The 22,034-nt window shown below is 33.8% G+C and overlaps 1 protein-coding gene across 1 annotated transcript in view; it reads right to left on the bottom strand.

Annotated features, from left to right (window-relative positions):
* Positions 1-14,871: 14,871 nt before the first annotated feature.
* The window catches only part of LOC138702937 (prion-like-(Q/N-rich) domain-bearing protein 25), a 41,665-nt gene continuing 34,502 nt past the window's right edge, over positions 14,872-22,034 (bottom strand). The window contains exons 5-6 of the mRNA XM_069830350.1: positions 19,120-19,248; positions 14,872-15,031 (exon numbers count right to left, since the gene is read on the bottom strand). Of these exons, the coding sequence (XP_069686451.1) occupies positions 14,958-15,031; positions 19,120-19,248 (203 nt within the window). The 3' untranslated portion in view covers positions 14,872-14,957. The remainder of the gene's footprint in view (positions 15,032-19,119; positions 19,249-22,034) is intronic.

Raw genomic sequence — 22,034 nt, 5'->3', positions numbered from 1 at the left:
CCCCTCTTATGTTACAACGAACATGAGCTGAATTGCATCACCGTTATGAGTTGTGCAGGGTGCGCAATGGGGGTCATGTTGAGCTCGATGAGAAATCTCCCATCTTTCAGTGTTGTATGCACAAAGTTTCAACAAATAAAGTTCAGTAGTAAATGTTTTACGGTGTTACCAAAACGGATCATTCTGTATATCGGGTTGCACATTTGTTGAAAGGAAACATATGAATGCATTAACTGAGTTTCTACTTCCCAGAAATGACACACAACAACAGAAATGTTAGACCGGATCAAGTCATTAATACACAAATATAAATGAGAAAATATCACGCGACTAAATTAAATAATTTATGTGTATATATATATATATATATATATATATATATATATATATATATATATATATATATACTTCTATCTGTTCTATCATTTGGAGTTACCCAGTGTGTTTTCTTCTGACATAACCTAATTTTTGTTTGATTTACAGGTATCTCTTATGTAGTATTTAAAGCAAGCACATGTTACAGGTGACATAATAATGAATGGGAAAGAATGTCTTGATAATAATGATGATTACTGGCTAACATTGCTTTTATTTATTTCTTTATTTATTTGTTACCGGTATTTACTTTTTCTTTTCTTTCTACGTTTCACGCTATTCTCAAAACTTTTCCATGACGAAGACTGCAGTGTTGCCAATTCAGTGGTTTTCCCGCTAAATCTGGCGTTTTTCAGTGTTAGTTTAGCGGTAAAATTTATTAAATTTGTATCGCTGATATAGGGATTTAGCGGGTATTTTTAGCACTTACAGGGACAAAATAATCCCATTTTATATTGACAATATATAGCAATTTAGCAGTTTGTGCACTGTTTCACAGCGGGTTTTTAATGGCAATATTGACGAACAATAAGTCCTGAGAACATAAAAAGAGAGAAAGGAGCAATCCAAACAAATATGCTTGAAATCGGTGCGACGGATATGACATCAAACTACACCTTCTATGCGCCATAATCCTCCGCGAAATACCGCCAATCGTCACATATTCAATTACTTCTATCGGTTTATAGCAGGGGCGATTTCTCAGGGCATGCTATGCTTGCTGCGCAAGCTCAATATTTTCGTAGAATGTGTATTTCTCAAAATGGGATTACGTACATTAAAATTTATTTTGATTTTTGGAACATTGTATAGGCGTAATACCATCCGCAGGTTGCAACCGCAAATATCTTTTTATCCTCTCAGATCGCAACGCTTGCTCGTTTCTCGGAGCTACAGGAAAGACGTAGAAATAGCGAGAATATGATGAGCGCGCAAGTGCCTTCCTCCTTAGTCCGTCCTAGGCGCACGTGCTTCTGTTATGTGTTGTTTGAAGCTCTGGTCCGACTATACACAATAATAATGGACTTTTCAACCCGACCACCTCAGATTTTCATTAAATTCGGTGGGATGGTAAAGAACCTTAAGTTAATTAATTATGTAAAATTTTAGTCCTCAATAATGAATGATATCCATACAGCAATTCTGTCAATACGAGAAAAAATGTAAAAATGTCGCATACTATGTCAACAAAAATAATTCATAACTTCTCTTCTAATTGAGGTAGAATATTTTAAAGCTAAGGGATCATACGTTTCAATAACAATAGGTTTGCATCAAAGTAATGAATTATTTATTGAATGGTCACGTGAAATACATTTTAACATTGAATATCTATAAATGCGGGACACAAATTACTTCGCGAAAAATATATGTTATAGAGGTAAGAGCATTCTCCCCTTGGTGTAAGTTTCATTTTGGAAACGTTTCAGGAATATCAGTAAAAAAATATATCAATGTATTGGTTTGTAGCACTTAAACCCATCTTACACCAACACTGCATGCGCGCGAGTTCGTACTTGTCTGATTATATGCGTCGTCGATCTGTCAGGCCGTCATGAGTGGCAGTTTATACAGTCTTCAATTTATACAAAACGTGCGATCTGTTTCAAGTGCAGTGTCGTTAGTTTTTGCAGTGTGTGGTAGTTTTGTGCGATGTAATGGAGTCGCGTTTTAATAGGCCTATGTTTGCTGCAATCCCTTCGAGAAATCAGGGCATTGTAATTAAAGGAAAAATTTAAGAAGTGTTATATCGTAGATGCTTAATGTATTTCCTGATTTAAAACAGGAACAAAAGGTGTGCGCTATGAGTTGCAAAGGAATAAAACTGTAATATGATGCTGTTACGCAGAATCCTCAGAATGACTCTAGTAATGAAGAATATGTCGATTCTACAGAAAATGAAAGTTCATTAAATACAAGTCTTTTTGACCAAGGTATGTTCCTTATTAAACAAAAAAGGCTACAACAAGAGAAATATAAGAGACAGAAATTTGAAAATATTGTAAAAGATAAAGTCTTCGATATTAAAGACGCCGAGGAACCAGGACCTTTCTGATTCTGAAATTTTGTCTCAGTTGCAGGAAAATTTTCAAAATTCAGGTAAAAGTGAGAAAATCACCATTTTAACACCACTATCTAAAAGCTGGAGCGTAAATAATATAAAAAAAGAGATTCTTTCAGCTTTCGAATACATAATTCGGAAAGCCAAAGTCCTGGCAAAGGGAAAGGGAATTTTGTGTTCACCAAATCCGAAACCTGGAAAACCCTTGCTCGCAGTTGTTGCCGGTAAAGTTAAAGAATTCTGTTGTTCTGACGAGATAAGCAGAATGATGTCCGGTAAGAAATATTTGTTGTGATTAAAGAATCAGGGAATAAATCACATGAGCAGAAATGAATAGTATGCAGTGTTTAAAAATTCTAACCCTGAAATGAAGGTAATATTCTCCAAATTTTCAGCTCTTAGACCAAGAAACTGTATTCTAGCTGGAGTTAATGGGACTATACTGTCTGTATTTGTGTCCTTATCAGAATGTAAAACTTATGCCGGAAGCAATTTATTAAAGTTTCAGGTCTACATGGATTTCTAGAAAATTTTTCTTTATACCTTCCAACTTATCAACATTTCTTGGCTACTATGGTGTGCAATCCTCCTCATATAAATTGCTTGTTCAGGAAATGTACAGAATATCCTGAACCATTCGAAATAAGAGAGGGTTTAGAGAAATGTTTCGAATAAAACTTCAGTGAATCAGTGACCTACAAGCAGTGGATGACGACTGACCGATCAATGCTTGAGAACATAATGAAACCCACAGACAAATTTTTCGACTGTCTCTTGGAGAAACTTGGTGATTTACTGACTCACTCATTTATATCATCTGAACAAAGTAAGTTTCTACGTGATATGAAATCATTTCTACAGGCATGGCAGCTTGTTGTGTTATGCGACTCCGCTGAAAACTATTATTTCGTAATCCAAGATGAAATTCAGTCATATCACAGGACTAATGTGCAGACAACAATTCATACTTTCGTAATATATTATAACGAATCGTCATCCGATACAGTCTCTATTAAAAATCTGGTAATAATTTCACACTGCCCGAAATATGTTAAAAAATATCTAATGGAGTCATTAAAACAAACATCTGTAATTCACCACAAAAATTATGTATTTCTCCGATGAATTCTCTGCTCAGTATAAAAATAGGAAAAAATTTCCTGAACCTCACATTACATGAAGAAGATTTTGGATTTCCAACAGAATTGCATTATTTTTGCATATCGCATGGCAAAAGAGCATGTGACGTTGTAGGTGGGACACTTAAAAGGTTTGCGGCTTGTGCTAGTTTGCAGAGACCATCCGATAAATAAATAACTACACCTAGGGAATTGTACGACTGGACAAGGGATCATCTCCCAAACATTAATACCGTTTATGTGACTGAAAAAAGCTATAGGCCTACTGAAGAGTAAAAAATACTTGCTCTTCGATTTTCAAAACCCACAGCAGTGCCTGAAACACAAGTTTCATACAGTCCTGCTGTTTAGGATGGGTATTGTACTTGCTAAACAGTTTTAAAATGCAGCTGAAACAACGCATCATCCTGTCTGGAAAGATGATCATGCTATTTCATCTCAGCAATGAAAGGTAAGCATTTCTTACAGAACTTCAGGTTTAATAAAATCCATGTGACAATAATTTATTTGAGGTAATAATTAAAAAATTCGAATTATGTACTACATGTTAAATTACATAGCGACATCCAAGAATATGATCAAATATAATTAAATACAACGAATGTGTGGGACATAATTATCGCGACTTATACGGTTAGCTTACGCTTGCAGTGACATAATAATTTTTATCTTTGTAATCTATGATGATTCCAAGTTGAAACTTATCATTTCATTATATCACTAATTGAGGCGTACTATATTTTTTTTTCCTTAAAAGAGAACCCCCGCATTTTTAAATATGAATATATGAAAATTGTTTCAGCATGTTTTTTTTTAGTGTAATTGAATACATGCAGAAAACAATATAAGCAATAAAAAACTATCACATATTAAGAATGTATCACCCAATTTTTATAAATTTATCTGGAGACGTTGTTGAGATATATAATTTTAATTGAAGTGGCGTGTTTACAAAAATATGATTTTTCTTCATGTTTGAAACGCCACTGACAGAAAACGAAAAGCACAGGACATATGAAACTCGGCAGTTTTAGTTAGCGCGGCAGATAAAACAAACCCTCAAATTTTGAAAGAAATTTGAGTCGGTCGGGTTGAGCACCTTGTTGATTTGATATGGAATGACCCGGACACAACCAAAACACAGACGCATACTTATGTAATGATATTTATTTATTTATCAGAGCTTCCTCAAATTAGAGGCTGCCATCAGACAAAGCATACAAAACAATACAAGAACAAAATAAAAGATGAGAGTTAAAAGAGTAAGAAAAATGGCAAACAAATACACAAACAAACAAAGGCAGTTTACAGAAGAAAAAAAATTTCAAGTAAAGAATCAATGAAGGAAAAAGAAAAATGATAATAGTGCATCAATTTTTTTCCATACACTGAATTACAGTCCATATACGTGGTTCCGTAAAAGTTTGACTGACTCTTTAATTATGAGGAGGGCCAGTTCGTATCTATTGACCATTAATATTGTGATTTCTCTAAGTATGACAAGGAATGAGTTAATGTTATACCTTTACGTGTCTATTTGTTAGAGATACTGTATGTGTAAATAGTGAAATCATATTTTACTACGTACCATTTGAGGTCATGCCTTATTAGTGTTTATTTATTTATTTATTTATTATTTTGCTAATAATTGTAACATAAAATATAATATATACAGAAAAACTTTAGCTCACCCCTGAAAGAGTAGAACTCGTGCTCAGGGGCGGATTCCTGAATTGAAATTAATAATTATACAATACAATTTGTTACTTACGAGGTTCCAACCAATCTTCGACTACTGACTTGACATTGATTGTTATTTATTTTAAGACTATATTTTTGTAATACCTTTTCTCATATGTACATGAAAGACAACTTGAGTTAGCTTCCCCTGCTCAAAATTTCATGCTATGCCACAGTATATTATCATCTTTTGGTTGAGTAGGAGAGAAGGTCTTATGGCTTAACTCTGCCAAAATAAATACTGTAAAGCATTATTATTATTATTATTATTATTATTATTATTATTATTATTATTATTATTATTATTATTATTATTATTATTATCGGTATTATTTTCTGTACACATGAAAGGAAGTTCTATTTAACTTCAGACTCTATGGAATCAATTTGAGTGGTTTCAGTTGAAAGGAACCAATATACAATTTATGAAAAACTAAACCAATTCTATAACTTTGTTGTCCTTCATTCGTTACTGGTAACCTATATAATTTGCACTCAATCTTCTTCTTCTTTTCTGATGTTTTGGAGATGTTCAATATCGTATAACTAATATAATGAATGATTTGTTTCCTTTATTTAAATTTAAGTTTAATTACATTTTCATCACTTCTAATATTGTGTCTTTGGTTGCTTTCTGCAAAATGTTACCCATATTAATATCACAAGGATAAAACCTACTTACCTACCCTATGACATTGGAACAAGTTAGTAGGCCTACTGGTATAATTAGGAATACACTTGACAGCAACAGTAGCAGATGATGATGATGATGATGATGATGATGATGATGATGAGCACGACGATTGCGACGATGATGGAGAAGGAAAATAAAGCATGTGATTGTAATTTAAATTTCAAAACTGATCTCAGTGACTCTTGAAAGTTAGGTTGGTATACGATACCTTTTTATCAGTAGCGGCTGGTGGTCAAAATAATGAGTGTGCTACAATCTCTATATCGCCTACTGTATACACTTATATGTATTTATCTTAATTTGAGACTCGCCTAGTGACGAAATATGGAGTTCCTTCCTACTGCAGAACTTGTCAATTACCCTGGTGTTAAACGTTAAATCCCTCCATCCTGAACATCATACTCTTTTCTATTGACAGTATTGCAAGAGCAGTGAGGCGATCCTGGGACATAGTGTTCCTTAAAAACGTTTTTATGCGTTTCAAGCAAGAAGAACATCTTTCTGGCTCAGCAGTGGTCATTGGTGTTGTAACCAAAATATTTAACAACTTCGTTACTTCACAGAATGGATCCCGTGAATTGTTGGAGACTATGTTTTGTAACAATTGAACAGCCATCTTTATTTCGGAAGTCGGATCTTCCGTATAGAACTCCAAGATGTGTCTTTAACATTCTTTTGTTCAGTACAGTATAGCTGTTGACAGCAACTTCAAGTTCGCGTTCAGGAAAATTATGCAAAAAATTGTCAAAAAATTCGCCGTTTAACAATTTTGTTGCGTCTAGGTAGCTTAAAGATTGGAAACGATGAGTAGTTTCCTGAATTATACGGTTACATACCTCCTTGGTATCAATTTTCTGGGATTCAATTTTCCGTCGCTTGCTGATTGATTCAGGAGGAACCTCAAAAAACTGGTAGATGGCAGCAGCAGTCGAGCATTTGAATTACCAAATATATTGTACATAGTTCCGAGTTCCTCCACAAACAAGCATTCTTTCCTTACGCTTTACTTTTGTAATCTCCAAGCTGTGTTGTGCTGAAGCTGACTACAGCACTTCCCCGCGTAAAAATAGCCAATCAGAGCAGTTATTTCAGCTTCGCACATGCGCATTAACTGTCTACATTCTCATGTAAGTTTTGAGTAGCACAACGAACCCCCTGATGCACCGAAGAGCGAAGACTAAACACTCTATAACGCGTCGTGAACATAACAACGGGAAATTGTCAAATGACAGATCAAATACTATGGTATTGCAAACACTTTATTTGAGCAAAAATTATCATTGTGCTGTGGCACTGTAGCACATAAGGACGGGCCGCCACTGCTTTTTATAATCATCCTCAGCAATTGTCTATTTTGTTCAAGACACAAGAGTTGTATTAAAACAAAAATTCAGTTATGTGTTATTTTTATTCGTCTTAACATAACAAATAATATTATACAAAAGTATCTTTTATTGTTCATCTGAAAACTGTAATATTTTAAAGAAGTTCATTATGTTGATAATAATATAAATAGTTGTTACAACATATATTTTCAGTTAGAGAAAATAGGAAGAAGGGCAGAGAGACAGAAAGGGAGGGGGTGAAGCTAATAGGTGTTACAAAGACCCTGAAATAAATACATTGGTTGTTGTTTTAGTGTGACAGCCTTCTTAGGAATCATTAATACCAAAAATACTTTAAATTTCTCTGTTTTCACAACTTTTCTATACAATACACAGATCACAACCTGGTACTTGTAAAATTAACAAACAAAGATGTAAGCTAAATTCTTCGAAGGGAACAAGATTGTTGGTCAATGCAGCGTGAATAGTCTAACAGTTTCTGGAAAAACATATCAGTCAGTTTGGAATTTGTAACGGTACAGATTTAATAGTGTATATTTTGTAAGATACCTTAGGTTTATCAAATAAATTTTAAGATACTTTCAATCATGAGCTTCTTTATATGGTATGAGGTCACTTTTGTAACTCAGTCTTGTTAGTTTATGCAAGTTTTAGAGGCGTTAAATATTTTCAGACAAGGTAGGCCTAATACGTAGCTGTAGCCATCTCCCATTCCTCTACTTCAACTTAAAAAGGTATATTCTTTTCACAGATTAACTCTTGTAATCTGTGTACTATATCATTCGTCTTATCAGTTGATAAGAAAAAGTGTACTAGTATATCTATACTTACAACAAGTGGTGCAATTACAGTGAAACCTCTCATTTAAGGACATCGAAGGGACATAACAATCTGTCCACATCTGGGAGGTGTCCTTTATTGGGAGGGAGGCTCCCCAATCTAAGAGTAAATTTATAATATACATACACTTTAAATTAAATGTATTACTGAAGTTTAATTCTAAATATAGTCTACTATACTACAGTAAATTCTTTGCAACTTTGAACTACAGAAGATAAGACCGAAAAAGGAAAATACAGTACTGTGCCATGCAATTTTATTCTAGTTATGCAGTACTGTAATTTACAATCTTCAAATTAACCTTTACGTTCAGGTGCCATGTCTCTCGAAACAGAACAACTGATTGAAGTGAAGAGAATAATCCTACTAACCCTATCATGTGTCGAATACAATTTCACGATCACGGAAACCTTGGACCTATCAGACAGGTTAAATTTTATGATTTTGTTTATCCACCCGCTTCTAGCTAACAAGGGGTAGCCGGCTGGGCTAGTGGTAGCCTACGAGACACTTATTGTCTTCTTTCATGTTAAGGAATTTCTGTACAGTTCTCTAAACTAAATTTTCCATATTTGTAACACATTAGGTCTTGAAATCCATCCAAGTTCTGTTCGCAGTTAGGAGGTAAAGCAAGTTTTAGGACTGTGAAACAGCTGACCGTGTCTGAGGGTGTCCGTAAACGAGAGTTAAATTTATCATTATTTCTATATTATTTCAGTTGGGACATAAAAATCTGTCCGTATATGGGGAGTGTCCGTATCTTGGGGGTGTCCGTAAGGAGAGGTTTCACTATATATCTAAAACACTATATGAATTTATTGCACAAATCATAAAAACTGCTTCGTATTTTTATTGTCCCAGCTATGAGTTGCACCTGTACTTTTTTTACAGTGAAAATTAATTGCATAATAATCACTACCTCCATATTATAACTGTTTGTACCCAGTGCTATATTTGGGTCAGTATGGGCCGGTACACCTTTCTATCTAAAATAAAAACTCTCTGTTAGCATGCCGGCAAGAAATATAGATTCAAAAACATTCATTATGTTCAACTAATCCTTAATACACTTTGAAATGGAGGATGTAAGATGTCTGGAAATATTTTATTTTGATATCTGACATAAATGTAATGGTTGGCGTCTCATATCCTTTGCTTAAACGCTTATAAAACCGTTGTTTTGTGGTCTGGCTCCTCAAGAATAGTTGTGATCTGTTAATTTCAAGCTTGCAGACCGTCGTGGTATTTCTAATTAGTAGATATAATAACCTGATAACACGGTGCCCCAAGACTGAAGCCTCCAATAATAAGTAAAGAGGCTCTAAATAAATATCTAAACATGCAAGTTATCTCAAATTACCATGTCTGTTGATTTTGTTCAGAATATGGCAGTGATCTGTGATGGTTTTATGAGAGATCTAACAATCCCAGAAGCTCAAAAGCATACTGTATTGTTAAAGTCTTTGAATCTATGGTACATTGACAACCAAATTTCTTGGCTTAAAAATCGATAATGTGTTAAATTGGAAACATCATATTAAAGAAATTACCCCCAAACTAAATTCAGCTTGTTTTGCTATTAGATCTATGCAAAAGATAGTAAATATCAATACCTTAAAAACAATATACTTTGCATACTTCCACTCGGTAATGAGTTTTGGAATAATATTCTGGAGAAATTCCACAGATAGTAACAGTATATTTCTATTACAAAAAAAAAGAGTAATTAGAATAATAGTAGGTGCCAAATCTAGGGAATCTTATTTCAAAAAAACTACAAATAATGCCCATGGCTTGTCAGTATATCTTTTCATTAACAGTCTTCCTCGTATGTAATTGTGAAAACTTTGTAACTAATTCAACAGTTCATAGCATAAATACACGTCAAAAAAATGACTTTCATACTCCATCGGCAAGTCTATCGTGCTATCAAAAAGGAGTGCGTTATATGGCAGTAAAAATTTTTAATAGCCTCTCTATCAATATAAAAAATGAAACTCAAAACATAAGATTATTTAGGGCCAAATTAAAGAAGTACTTAACTTCTCACGCCTTCTATTCTGTAGGTGAATTCATGACATTCAATAACACTTCATGAAATTGATACTAAAACTATGTGTTGTACTAGTAGACTATATTGTAAATCTCGTTTGTATATATATTTCATCTAGACTGTGACTATAAATTAAGACTTTATAATAGTATTAAGTTTTTTTACTTGTTCCATATTCTGGCTGTAAAGCAATGTATGAATACCATGGAATGTTAATAAATACAATACAATACAATTCCCCAGAATCTTAGGTTGAGGAGACATTTTCCGCTTCAAAACAGAAAGTTCTCAAAAATAGTGAACTACACAGCAAGATAAAGATAATCGAAATAAGCCATAATCAATTTTAGAGAAGCCTAGCGGAGGCTTATTAATCCCACACAAACATCCTACTTATATTGACAATCTAAGATTAGTAATACAAAATGGAATACAGATAAAAAAAAATAGAGACTGTTGAAAGATTTGACTTGTAAATACAAAATTTTATAACCTACAGTGATACATGCATCTCAAACTTGAATGAACGTTCCCATCTTTGAGAGAAGCGAAAGTTCATCCAGGCCTTCAGAGAATGTGAAACCACCAGAGCTTTGTAGTCTTTTACATAAACGGTAATAGATTCTGTTAAAATTTCAACTTTAGAATGCGAAGGCGCATTAGTGTACTGAACGATATCTGTTCTAAGAAAAGGAATACTCTTCTAGTAAAAGAAGTTCTATGCTTTTGTTCCCAAAAATGTGTTGGGCCACCAGTGTCATTATTTAACCCCATGCCTTATGTGCAATTATGTCTGCGATCTGGAAGGAGGTCTGCAGAGGAAACTGCATGCTAATGAAATAACCTTAAAATAGAAGTGCAGTACGAGTCCGTATGGAGTCTATTCTAACCAAGAAAATTTCAACAGTACCCTCTAAATTTTTTTTCCAACTACAACACTGTGTGTACAATATATAATTCGTGTACTATAGCTTTCAACTCTTAACATATGGCACATAGTAAGAAATGGAATTTCTAGGTATTTGTCGCTTAGAAAATTATATTTTTTGTATATTATGAAGCTGAAGAAAGATATAATAAAGATTCAAAAGCCTTAAAAAAATAATTAAGCTCCCATATTTTCGTCACATCACCGCTATAAAGAAATGGGTAGTAAATATTTGCCTATAGCCATTTATACCAGCACCGGTACCTCATATTTATTAAAACAAAGAAATATAGAAACTGAAAATCTATGGAGAACAGGCCCTATTCTACCAACAAATGAATAATAATAATCAATTTTCATTTTCGATTTAATATTGCTATTGTTGAATAATTTTTCTTATAGAACAGTTCTCTCTGTTGTGAAACCATTAACGTAAAATCACTACAAGAAATTTATATTTTCTTGTAACTTCTTCAAGATGTAGAAAGTTCCAAAATATATAATTGAAGAGTTGTCTTGATAATCCATTTTGAATCTTGCATACACTGCTTTTAACACTTGAATATAAGTAATTGATTAACCTCCAGACTTACTCGTGTTAATTATGTGAGTTTGTGTGGCTTACAGCTGTTTCGGTGCTTAATCACACCATCCTCAGAGCCTATTAGATCTCGGCGTCATCTCGAACTTCAGACAGAGGCATATGACATAACAGGCAGAGAAGTTCGAGATGACGCCCAGATCTAGTAGGCTCTGAGGATGGTGTGATGAAGCACCGAAACAGCTGTAAGCCACACAAACTTACATAATTAACACGAGTATGTCCGCTAGTTAATCAATTACTTATAAAATTGAACTAAATTTGAATTGAAATGGCATATAAATGTCACAGCATATAATTCCATTTCGTCTTATATCACTTAAAACATTAGTAGAACAAGATGGTACATATGCAACCAGAGACAAATGTTCATAAAATCTTAGTTTGGCACTTTTAAAAGACATGGTCTATAATTAATCCAGAAATCAGGTAAGGATGTGGTTTTGTTCATTCTTTTTTAATTATCTACATTAATTATTTTTCAAGACATTGGAGAAAAGACCTTCACATTGGGATCAATACACAAAAAAATGACAAAAATATATAAACACACTATTATTTGAAGATGACTGTGACCACAAATACACCTGATTGCACAATGTACAGGCCGTAGCTTTAAAATTTTACAAAAAATTGTTCCCTGTAGAAAAGTGGCAGGGGATTCATCGAATGCCTATAATTGCGTGAAACGTTTATGCTGTTCGTATTTGTGATTGTTGTTGTGAGCATTGTTGGGATTGTAAGAATGTTTGGGATTTTGAATAGATACAGTTTTTATACTTCTTTTAATTTCTGTTTTTATACTTCGTACATTTAAATTTAACCCATTGTTTAGTAAGTGGGTACAATATGTACCCGGGCCATATATTTTATTTATATTTTATTGATGCTGTGAAGATAAAATTTTGGCAGGTCATGTATTTATTCTTTAAGCTTGTTTTTCACATATATATTTTTTAAATGATTTAAAATAAAACCCACTTAGTGACAGCTGAATTTATTTAGGCTATTATTTTAAAATATTTTGTTACTGTTCCAACTAGGAAAATAGACTGGAAATGCAATCAATGTAATGAAATATGAATAGGTTTGCAAGGATCACCCAGAAAACTCATCTATGTAATGTGCAAAAATTATTCAAGATAGTACGATTGCTTTGAAATAAAATTTGTTTTTTTTAAGAAAAAATGAATAAGATTGAAATTAAGTGTATATTTAGTGTGTCAAATGTAAAAAGTGTTCAAATACCATTGTTGTCTTCAAATAAAACTTGAAAAAAAAATGAGTAAATGGAAAAAAAAAAATGCATTGAATTTGCCTTAAAAACAATGGGTCCAAAATGTACCCAGTCAGTAAAAATAAAAAAAATAGCTCAGTAAACCAAATGTTTTAACAAGGCACAGCCTTCTAATTAATTACTTCAAATCCTTCCTCATTAGCCATTACATGAGGCCCAGTCTAGAGATTGGAATACAATCGAAATGATTCACACATCAATATGGCGCCAGTGAGTTATTTGAAATTGTAAAGAACAATATTATATGTGGGATTACAGAGAATTGAATTTATTTGTAAATTAATACCACAGTTAATTTCCAGTACTTCAGAATTGGACTGTATTAAAGTAGCTATTTCTGTCTTTATTCTCCCCTCATTTATTAATCACTCCCATTTGTGTAAGAATAATAATGATTTTTTTTGATGTCATATTCATTTATTTCCTCCTTATGTTTTATCACGAATTCAAAATTACTTTGTTTTAAACACATCATAATTTTTTTTATCCAAGGCCTTCAGCAAGTAATGACGTCACTGTGTTAACAGAAAATGTGACCAGATTTCTCAAATGTCAAACACATAAACGTTTCACGTTAAAAACTAAAGTGGTGAAATCTATTGAAATATGTTTAAATATTTAGACTATATACTTATCATACCAATAAAATCAGAACATTTATTAAACTGACGAAGGTAATAAAACGTTTAGAAGCCATATGAAGTGCAAAAAACACCAAATTAAAAGTTTATAAAATCCATTCTCGATCAGTCTTGCGTTATGGCAGTGAAGCATGGTGGTGGGGGGAGGGGGGAGCAGATAAAAGTTGACTAGTCGGAGTCGAAATGAAGTTTAAGAGAAGAACTGTAGAGTGAATGCTATTGGGATTACTGGAATTAATATAAGGAACTTATACTTTATTACATTCTAAATTACGGAAGTAATTGAAAAAAAAAAAAAACAAATTCGAAGATATCAAATTTACTTTCGTCATTTTTTTCTAAGAAGCTATTAGAGACTGGGAATATCTCTAAAACAGATGTTTAGGGATCGTAGTAGACGACTGAGGTCGAATACTTTGAGGAATATATGATTATGACAGTGACAGTGATGACATTAATAGCCATGATGGCAGTGATGATGATGATGAATCAATCAATCAATCTTCTTAATGTATCCAGCTGTTTGCTGACAACATAAAATCCACTATAGTCCACTCTGTTGTTTTTCACGAGAAATGAGGGGTATTTTGATCAGTGTTCATTATAGATGCCTGTTGCTAGTAGCCAGAATTGGGGTGTAGTCAATATATACTGCAGGGCTGTGTCTTCTGCAACGTCTGTCTTGATGATGATGATGATGATGATGATGATGATGATGATGATGATGATGATGATGATGATGATGATGATAAAAGAACAAATCGTCAGAAAATATATAATAAAAAATTCTTATAGAATTAAGTATCCTAATTTTTACCATTTTTTTTTAATAATTTGGATCCATTACTGAATATAATTATCTATGTACATAGGTATGTAATAATGTATTTCGGTTTTATTTCATTACCACATATTATTTTCTTGAAGTTTTAGCCACAAATTGAATCTTTCTTCACATTAACATCAATTACGGTAATACACGTGGCATCTTACTTCTACATCAGAGGTTGAAATGTCAGAGAGACTAGACCAGAGGTTGATTCAGAACGAAACTTTAGAGTCAGCTGGTATACATGCCTCTTCTGCAGCAGGCTCTCTAGTTTTTGTTCTGAATAGTTAATTCCTAACCCATTTTATGTTCATGTTAATCAGTAGTGTCGGTGATTATTACTTTTATTCTCAAAAAGTGTTTTGGAGTTCTTACAGAATTCGTTTTTCTGTAGAGGTAGAGTTTTATATCTTCATGCTACAACAAAGGTAAGGGTCCAGCATAGCAGCAGTGTCCCCAATGAAATAATTAAGTGATGTGCATTGGCTGAAAAGAAAAATATAACTTCGTGTTAACAACATACATCTATATAATAAAAATATGGTACATCTTGATTACACAACTTTTAACACTTTATCACTTCGGAATATGATATGATACGATATGATATATTTATTCCACCAGCTTACATCGGTCGTGATGGCCCTTCACATTTCTGCATGCAGTGCCATCACTCCCTTGGATACATAGTATTCTGCTTACGCTTTTTTAAACATCCGCCTATTACATATAAATGACCCTGATCACTTTTCTATCACGTCTCTCACCTCTGTTTCCCTCCCTTCTTTTTTCTACTCACCCCTCCCTTTCCCAGTTATCTATCTTATTGTAACTAATCTCATTTAACTAAACAATCACTTCTCTCAATCTCTTATTAATTGTTCCCAACATTGGTTACATTAGTTGAACTCTTCCATAGTTGTTAACTTATTTATTCACTTGAATCTCCCATTAATCTAATCTGTATATTTTCAGACGAAGTGTAGTTTCTACATTTTCATTACCTTTCCATTCCCCCTTTCGTTATTATATTTGTACCACTACTTACTTATTATCAATCCCTGGTTATTACTCGTATCTTATCCTTCTTCACTATTATTCCCTTGCCTTACCGTCTTTTCTGTCACTATCACTCTTTTCACTTTGTCACTTTCTTAAGTTTTGTCACTCATGCATACTATTTTCACTTTATCACTTTCCTATGTCTTGTCACTCATGCACCAACCTCTTAAGTTATAACTTTTCTGTCCCTCACTTCTTCCCACTGACGTACCTCTATTCGATGTCGCTAATGTTACTTCATCCCTTCCAGTTCTTGCAGAATCTTGACTTCTTATCCTGGTATCTTCTTCATCTCTCGATCCCTTCCGTAATTGCTGACCCATATTTGTTCTTCTAACTGGATTCACTGGACTTTTTTTGCTGTTCTCAGCTCCTGTATGCCGTCCTTCTGCTCTCCCCTGTCTACCTGATGTCGTCATCATAATTTTAGTGCAAGTCTCTTGTTTCTTCTTTAATTGCTTGTTGACATCCTCGTCCACTGCTGTTGCTGAGCTATGCATTCCTCTGGTCGCTGGCCTCTCTTCCTGGTTCATGTTACTCGCTGACTGGTTCATTCCATCGCTTGCTATTCTTTCCTGTGTGATGACCTCTCCATCTTCTAATTTTTCAAATAGTTCTCCCGTCGTATGTTTTACTGTAATGCTCCTTATTTCCTCTTTCATTGTCCCTATCTCTTTATGGTTCAAATTTTCCAAACAGAATTCCACGTCAAACATCTGCCCATTTATCTTTAATTTGTCTCCGTATAATCTAGCGAAATGACCATTTTTTTCTTGCAGCCTTCATAAACGGAATCAATATTCTTCTCCTGCGTCTTAGTTCATATTCAAAATCATGTTCCAGTCTAATATTTGAGTTTTTTAAGTACTTTCGTTTGCTCAAAATTTTTTCTTTTGTCATTATACTTGAGAATTTAACTAGTATAGGTCTATTTCCATTTTTCCCGATTCTGTATGCTTCTTTTATTTGTCCATCACTCACATCAATCCTGAACCAATCCCAGCACACTATCACTACAGTCTCGTATGTTTCCAATGCCTGTTCCTTCTTCTTTTCCTCGATTCCAAAAAATATTAAGTTCTTTCTTCTCTGATCTTCTTGTAGATATTTCACCTTACTTTTCATTAGGTCGTTTTCCTTCTGTAGCGTTTCCAACTTCTTGTAGATCTCTTCAATGTTTGCTTCCAGTTTCACTACTGCTTGACTATTTTCTTCACTATTCGCCATTATTACACTGTTACGCGATGTTGGTGTCAATGCCTCTACTACAATATTTCTCCACTGCCGAACTCCCTCCGCACACGTCTATACTGATCAGCTGTTCGCTGTGGACTCGACTTCGGAATATGTATTACATGTCTTGTGTTAAATTCTATCGTACCTGGTTAACATGTTTCGATCTGTTATGGACCTTCTTCAGAACAGGTTGTTGCTGGTCTTGGCGCCTTTTCCTGTGGGGGTGTGTTTGTGTAGTGTAATGTGGAGTCAAAGAGTGTGTGTGTTCTGAAATTGAGTTATGTGTTGAGAATTTCATTTGGATGTGTTTTTGTGTGTCTGTATATTTCGTATTGTTCTAGTGTGTTTAGTTTCTGGCTTTTTGGTTGGATGTGTAGAATTTCCATGTCTTCCACATATGCAGAACACATCACAAATGCTAACCACACCTACAGAGACATCAACACAGACATGGAAATTCTACACATCGAACCAAAATGCCAGAAACTAAACACACTAGAACAATACGAAATATAAAGACACACAAAAACACATCCAAATGAAATTCTCAACACACAACTCAATTTTCTTTGACTCCACATTACACTACACAAACACACCCCCCACAGGAAACAAAACAAAAGGCGCCAAGACCAGCAATAACCTGTTCTGAAGAAGGTCCATAACAGACCGAAACATGTTAAACAGGTACAATAGAATTTAACACAAGAAAGACATGTAATACATATTCCGAAAAAATATGGTACTGGTACTTAGATAACAGACAGTACCGGTATGTGAATTTTTCTCTACAGTGTTTGATTTTAGCATCAAAATGTTAAGGCTAAAAATCACGAAATTGGCCGAAACATATCCTTCAAATTTATTGTACAACTGACTGGAAATTATAGAACTTTACCTACTAAAACAATGACAACCTTCATGTTGTAATTTAATTATTATTTGAACAATTGTAATTAAATCTGATTATGCCTGAGCAGCAACTTTTAGTGTGGAAATGTCAGTTCTGTGACGTATCCCTGACAACATCTTCAAAAGCATTTTATTGTCATTTAGCAATTAAAAGAATAAAACGCAATATTTGACAGGATTAAATCGTCGCCTGAATGCAAGAACTAGGTAACTCAAAATTTGCGTTTTTTAGTTACCGCTTTTATAGCATAGCAAAAATCGCACAAAATGTAATACAGGATCTAGGTAACTGATCGAACGATACCAGTGACATCTATTTTCCAATATAACAAATAGGTTAAAGAAAACGAGACATATTCCTTAGTGCAATAAAAAAGGAAATAGGCGATGTCACAAAATATGAAAAATCAAGTTATCTAGTTCTTGCATTCCGGCGACGAAATGTTAGCATACCCCTGTCATTTATTAGTTTATTACAAAAGATAGTCATTGAATTTTTTCTTTAATGCTCTAAATAGTATTTAAATCAGTCCCTATTAGATAATGTCAGTTCTGTGACACATACTACAAGCGATATAAGTAGCCACTGGATGACAACAAGAGTCCAGAACAGCTCTTCAATTGTTTGCTATGGGCCACAGTGTAGAAGTAAGCAGTGAAGGGGTGATTTGTAATTTTTATATTAGAGAAGGAAAAACATATGTACCTAACTGTTTTCCATTGAGTACCTTTATTACCAGTCAAATCTGAGATAGTTAAATTCTGAAAATATGTAAAATGTGTCATGTAGATTTATGTTAACAGTCAGATATGAGGGATGCATATTCAACAGAATCTTAAACTCAGTAATCAACATGAGATTTAAGAGATAACGAATTGAAAATTGGTTTTGTCAGTTCTGAGACGTTACAGGACTGACATTTTTGTGGACATTATCATATAAATTGTAGAATAAAATAAAATTATCTTCTAAATAATCGTGGCCTGTAATGTAACACTGATCTGCACATTAACAATAATGTACAGAAAAAATAAACTAAATAAATACGTACATAATTTAAAATATCTGTGGAACATATCTCATTTTGTCCGATTTTGTGAATTTTAACCTTAAACATATAACCAATAATCCCATGGTGCACTCCACTATAAGCGGGAATGTTGGTGGTGTGTGTTATGATGTCAGAAGGCCAGCATTTGCCTGGAGCTCTGCTACACCATGGCACAGAACAGAATGAGTTTTAATCTATGTACATTTCTTTTTCTTAGCTAAAATGTTCTATATCGGGCTGTAAGAATACAGTCATTACTGATTACATCGTGTGCCAATATTCACATAAAATCGGTTTAGGTTATACACGTACCTTTGCAGGATCCATCAAATTCTTGATAGCCATCTATGCAGGCACATTTTCCATCCACACATGATAGATGACTCGTATTGTTGTCTCTAGCTATGCATTGAGATTTATTCTGACACGAACCTTGCAGACCTGAAATAAATCATTAGTAGCAACTTAATAATTATTCTGACAATGGCAATAAAATAAATTGGACTAGCACTTCAAAAAATGAACTTGACAAGATTGGTCTGGGATAATTGAAGCATCGGCTGGAACAACGTTGCAAGTTACAAAATTTTCATTCGGCGTGTTTCCGTGTAATAATGTTGTATGTCATGTTACCTTGCTATACTCTTTGGCTTGCAACTGTCCATCAATGCAGTACGTGAAATTTGTCCACTCAAAAGTTTGCTACCCTATAAGAACAACGTTGTACGTGTACACATTTTTGCAGCTCCTGTAAATTTTACCAAATGTAACTTATAAGGTTGTTCCAGCCGACGCTTCAATTATTGTTCAGAGAAAATTATGAAATCATGTTTTGAATATTATAAGACAAAGGTGTAACAATATAGAAAACCAACAAATCTTTAGTTAGGTACATGAATTCATTCATAGTGTTCTGCTGTTCAAGTTTTGATCACCACTACTGCACATACATTGTCGTTGCTGCTCTCGATAACACTCTTTAAATCACGAAAAATATTAATTTGATCAGAAATAATTCTCCTTATTCCATATCGTTAACATTCGTTTCCCTTATTTTTTTATTTTTTTATTTTTTCATGCTTCACGACCTAGACACATGTCTGTTCCATTTTCACAGTGAGTCTTGCCATAATTTCTTGGTCTTCTTTCTGTTGTTTTAGAGTGGGATGCACCAATTATCATTATCAGTAATTATGTTCTACAGCGACTTCTTTAGTCCTCGTTTGGTATTCTTTTCAAAGAGTTTCCTTATCATTTATAATCTTTTGGTTTGTACCTATTCTTATATGACAGGGGTGTCCATTATCGCCTACCCTATTTAATATATATATATATATTAATGACGCAGTTGTACGATGGCAGACTATGCTTAAAACACATTTTAAAATAAAAGGGAGAAACATTGATACACTGTTGTTTGCTGACGACCAGATCTTAATTGCAGATTCGGAAGATAATTTACAAAGAGCCATACATGAATTAAATAATATTACAAGTGAATATAATCTTCAAATCTCATATGAAAAAACGAAAATAATGGCTCTTAAAGGAAGAGATCTGTTAAGAGCAAAAATTTGCATAAATAATAAACCCATCCAACAACAAAGTGATTTTAATTATCTTGGTTACATTGTGTCATATACCGGCAATAGAGATGTGCAAAATAAATTAAACAAATTCCAAACACTACGTGGTACAATAAAAAGAACTTTTAAAAATTGTAATAGGGCAACACTGTTAAAACTTTACAAAGTAACGGCGATCCCAACCTTGCTTTATGGGTGTGAAAGTTGGGTCTTGACTGTCTCACAACAGAAGAAAATAGAGGCTGCTGAGATGAAATTTTTGAGACAGGTGGCAGGTTATAGACTCGTAGACAAAAAGAGAAATTAAGATATTAGAAAAGAATTGGAAATTCAGAGTCTAAATGAAACAATCATTGAATACAGACAAAGATGGCAAGATCATATACAAAGAATGGATGAAGATCGTATACCACAAATAATAAATAAATATAAACCTGTAGGTAGAAAAATGTCGGCAGGCCACGGATGAGATGGTCGGATCAGTTTTCTTGAAGACGGAACGAGCCACAAGGCTTATGCCGTGATGAAGATGATGATGATGATGACCTATTCTTATTATTATTGTTTGTTGTTTAGTCAACTGTCCGAAGACAGGTCTGAACCTTACAAGTGATACCAACAAAGCTCCACAGTCAGGGCTGGGCAGTATTTGAAATACATGTATTTCAAATACGTATTTGAAATACTTGTATTTTGTATTGTGTAATTTGTAAGGATTTTCGAAAGTATTTTGTATTTTGTATTTAAATACATAATATTGATGTATTTTGTATTTCAAATACTCAGAATACTTTTTTCTTCTTCTTGTTCTTCAAGTTTTGGACTTCGATTAGAAGAATGAATTTTTGTCTTATTTGCCTACCCATTGCAGTTGTGCTAGCCATACACTTAGTTTTCTTGCCACAACTGATTTCCTTAATGCCGTGAAGAAATCTCCAACAGCATCAAGGATCCATCACCCAACACTTGCTAAATGTTTAGCATTATGGAATGCGTCTAGGAGACTCAAATACTCAGAAATTATATCAGATGTCTTGAAATATTCATTAAAGTGTCCTTGCCCAACTCGATGGAATTCTCTTTATGCTCAATTTCTCAAATATTGCAATTCAAACATGATATAAACAGTATATGTGAAAAACTGGGATTGCCAACCTTCAAAGATGTTGAGTTTCAGTACCTTGAAGAATATTGTGCTGTTCTGAAACCCATTGCCGTAGCCCTTGATTTAATGCAAAATGAGAAGACGTGCTATTACGGCCAACTTTTGTCCACATTAATTTCCATTAAAAACAGATTACATATTCTGTTACCTAGTAATCTACGCCATCTATTCCAAGTAACTCCAATCCTAATAAGTTCACTTTCATCAAGATTTAAAGTGATGTTTGATCTGATCCCAGAAGAAAATTGAGCTATTTTGGCAGCTTGCTCCACCCATCATTGAAGATGAGATGACTACCTGACATTTCCTCACTTAGTGATAAGAAGAGGACACAGAATATGTGTTGTGAAATCAGCTGAGCAGTTGTCTGCTACATCTTTGGTCAGTTCAGATGATGAAGACGATGAAAACAATTTTTATGTTTTCAACTCAAGTAAAACAGATTTTGAAAAGCAAAAAGAAAAGAACATGTCTGC

This window comes from Periplaneta americana, chromosome 7 (assembly GCF_040183065.1).
Source record: "Periplaneta americana isolate PAMFEO1 chromosome 7, P.americana_PAMFEO1_priV1, whole genome shotgun sequence".
NCBI lineage: Eukaryota > Metazoa > Arthropoda > Insecta > Blattodea > Blattidae > Periplaneta > Periplaneta americana.
The sequence above is the reverse complement of the archived record's forward strand: the minus strand, read 5'-3'. Positions and strand labels throughout refer to the sequence as shown.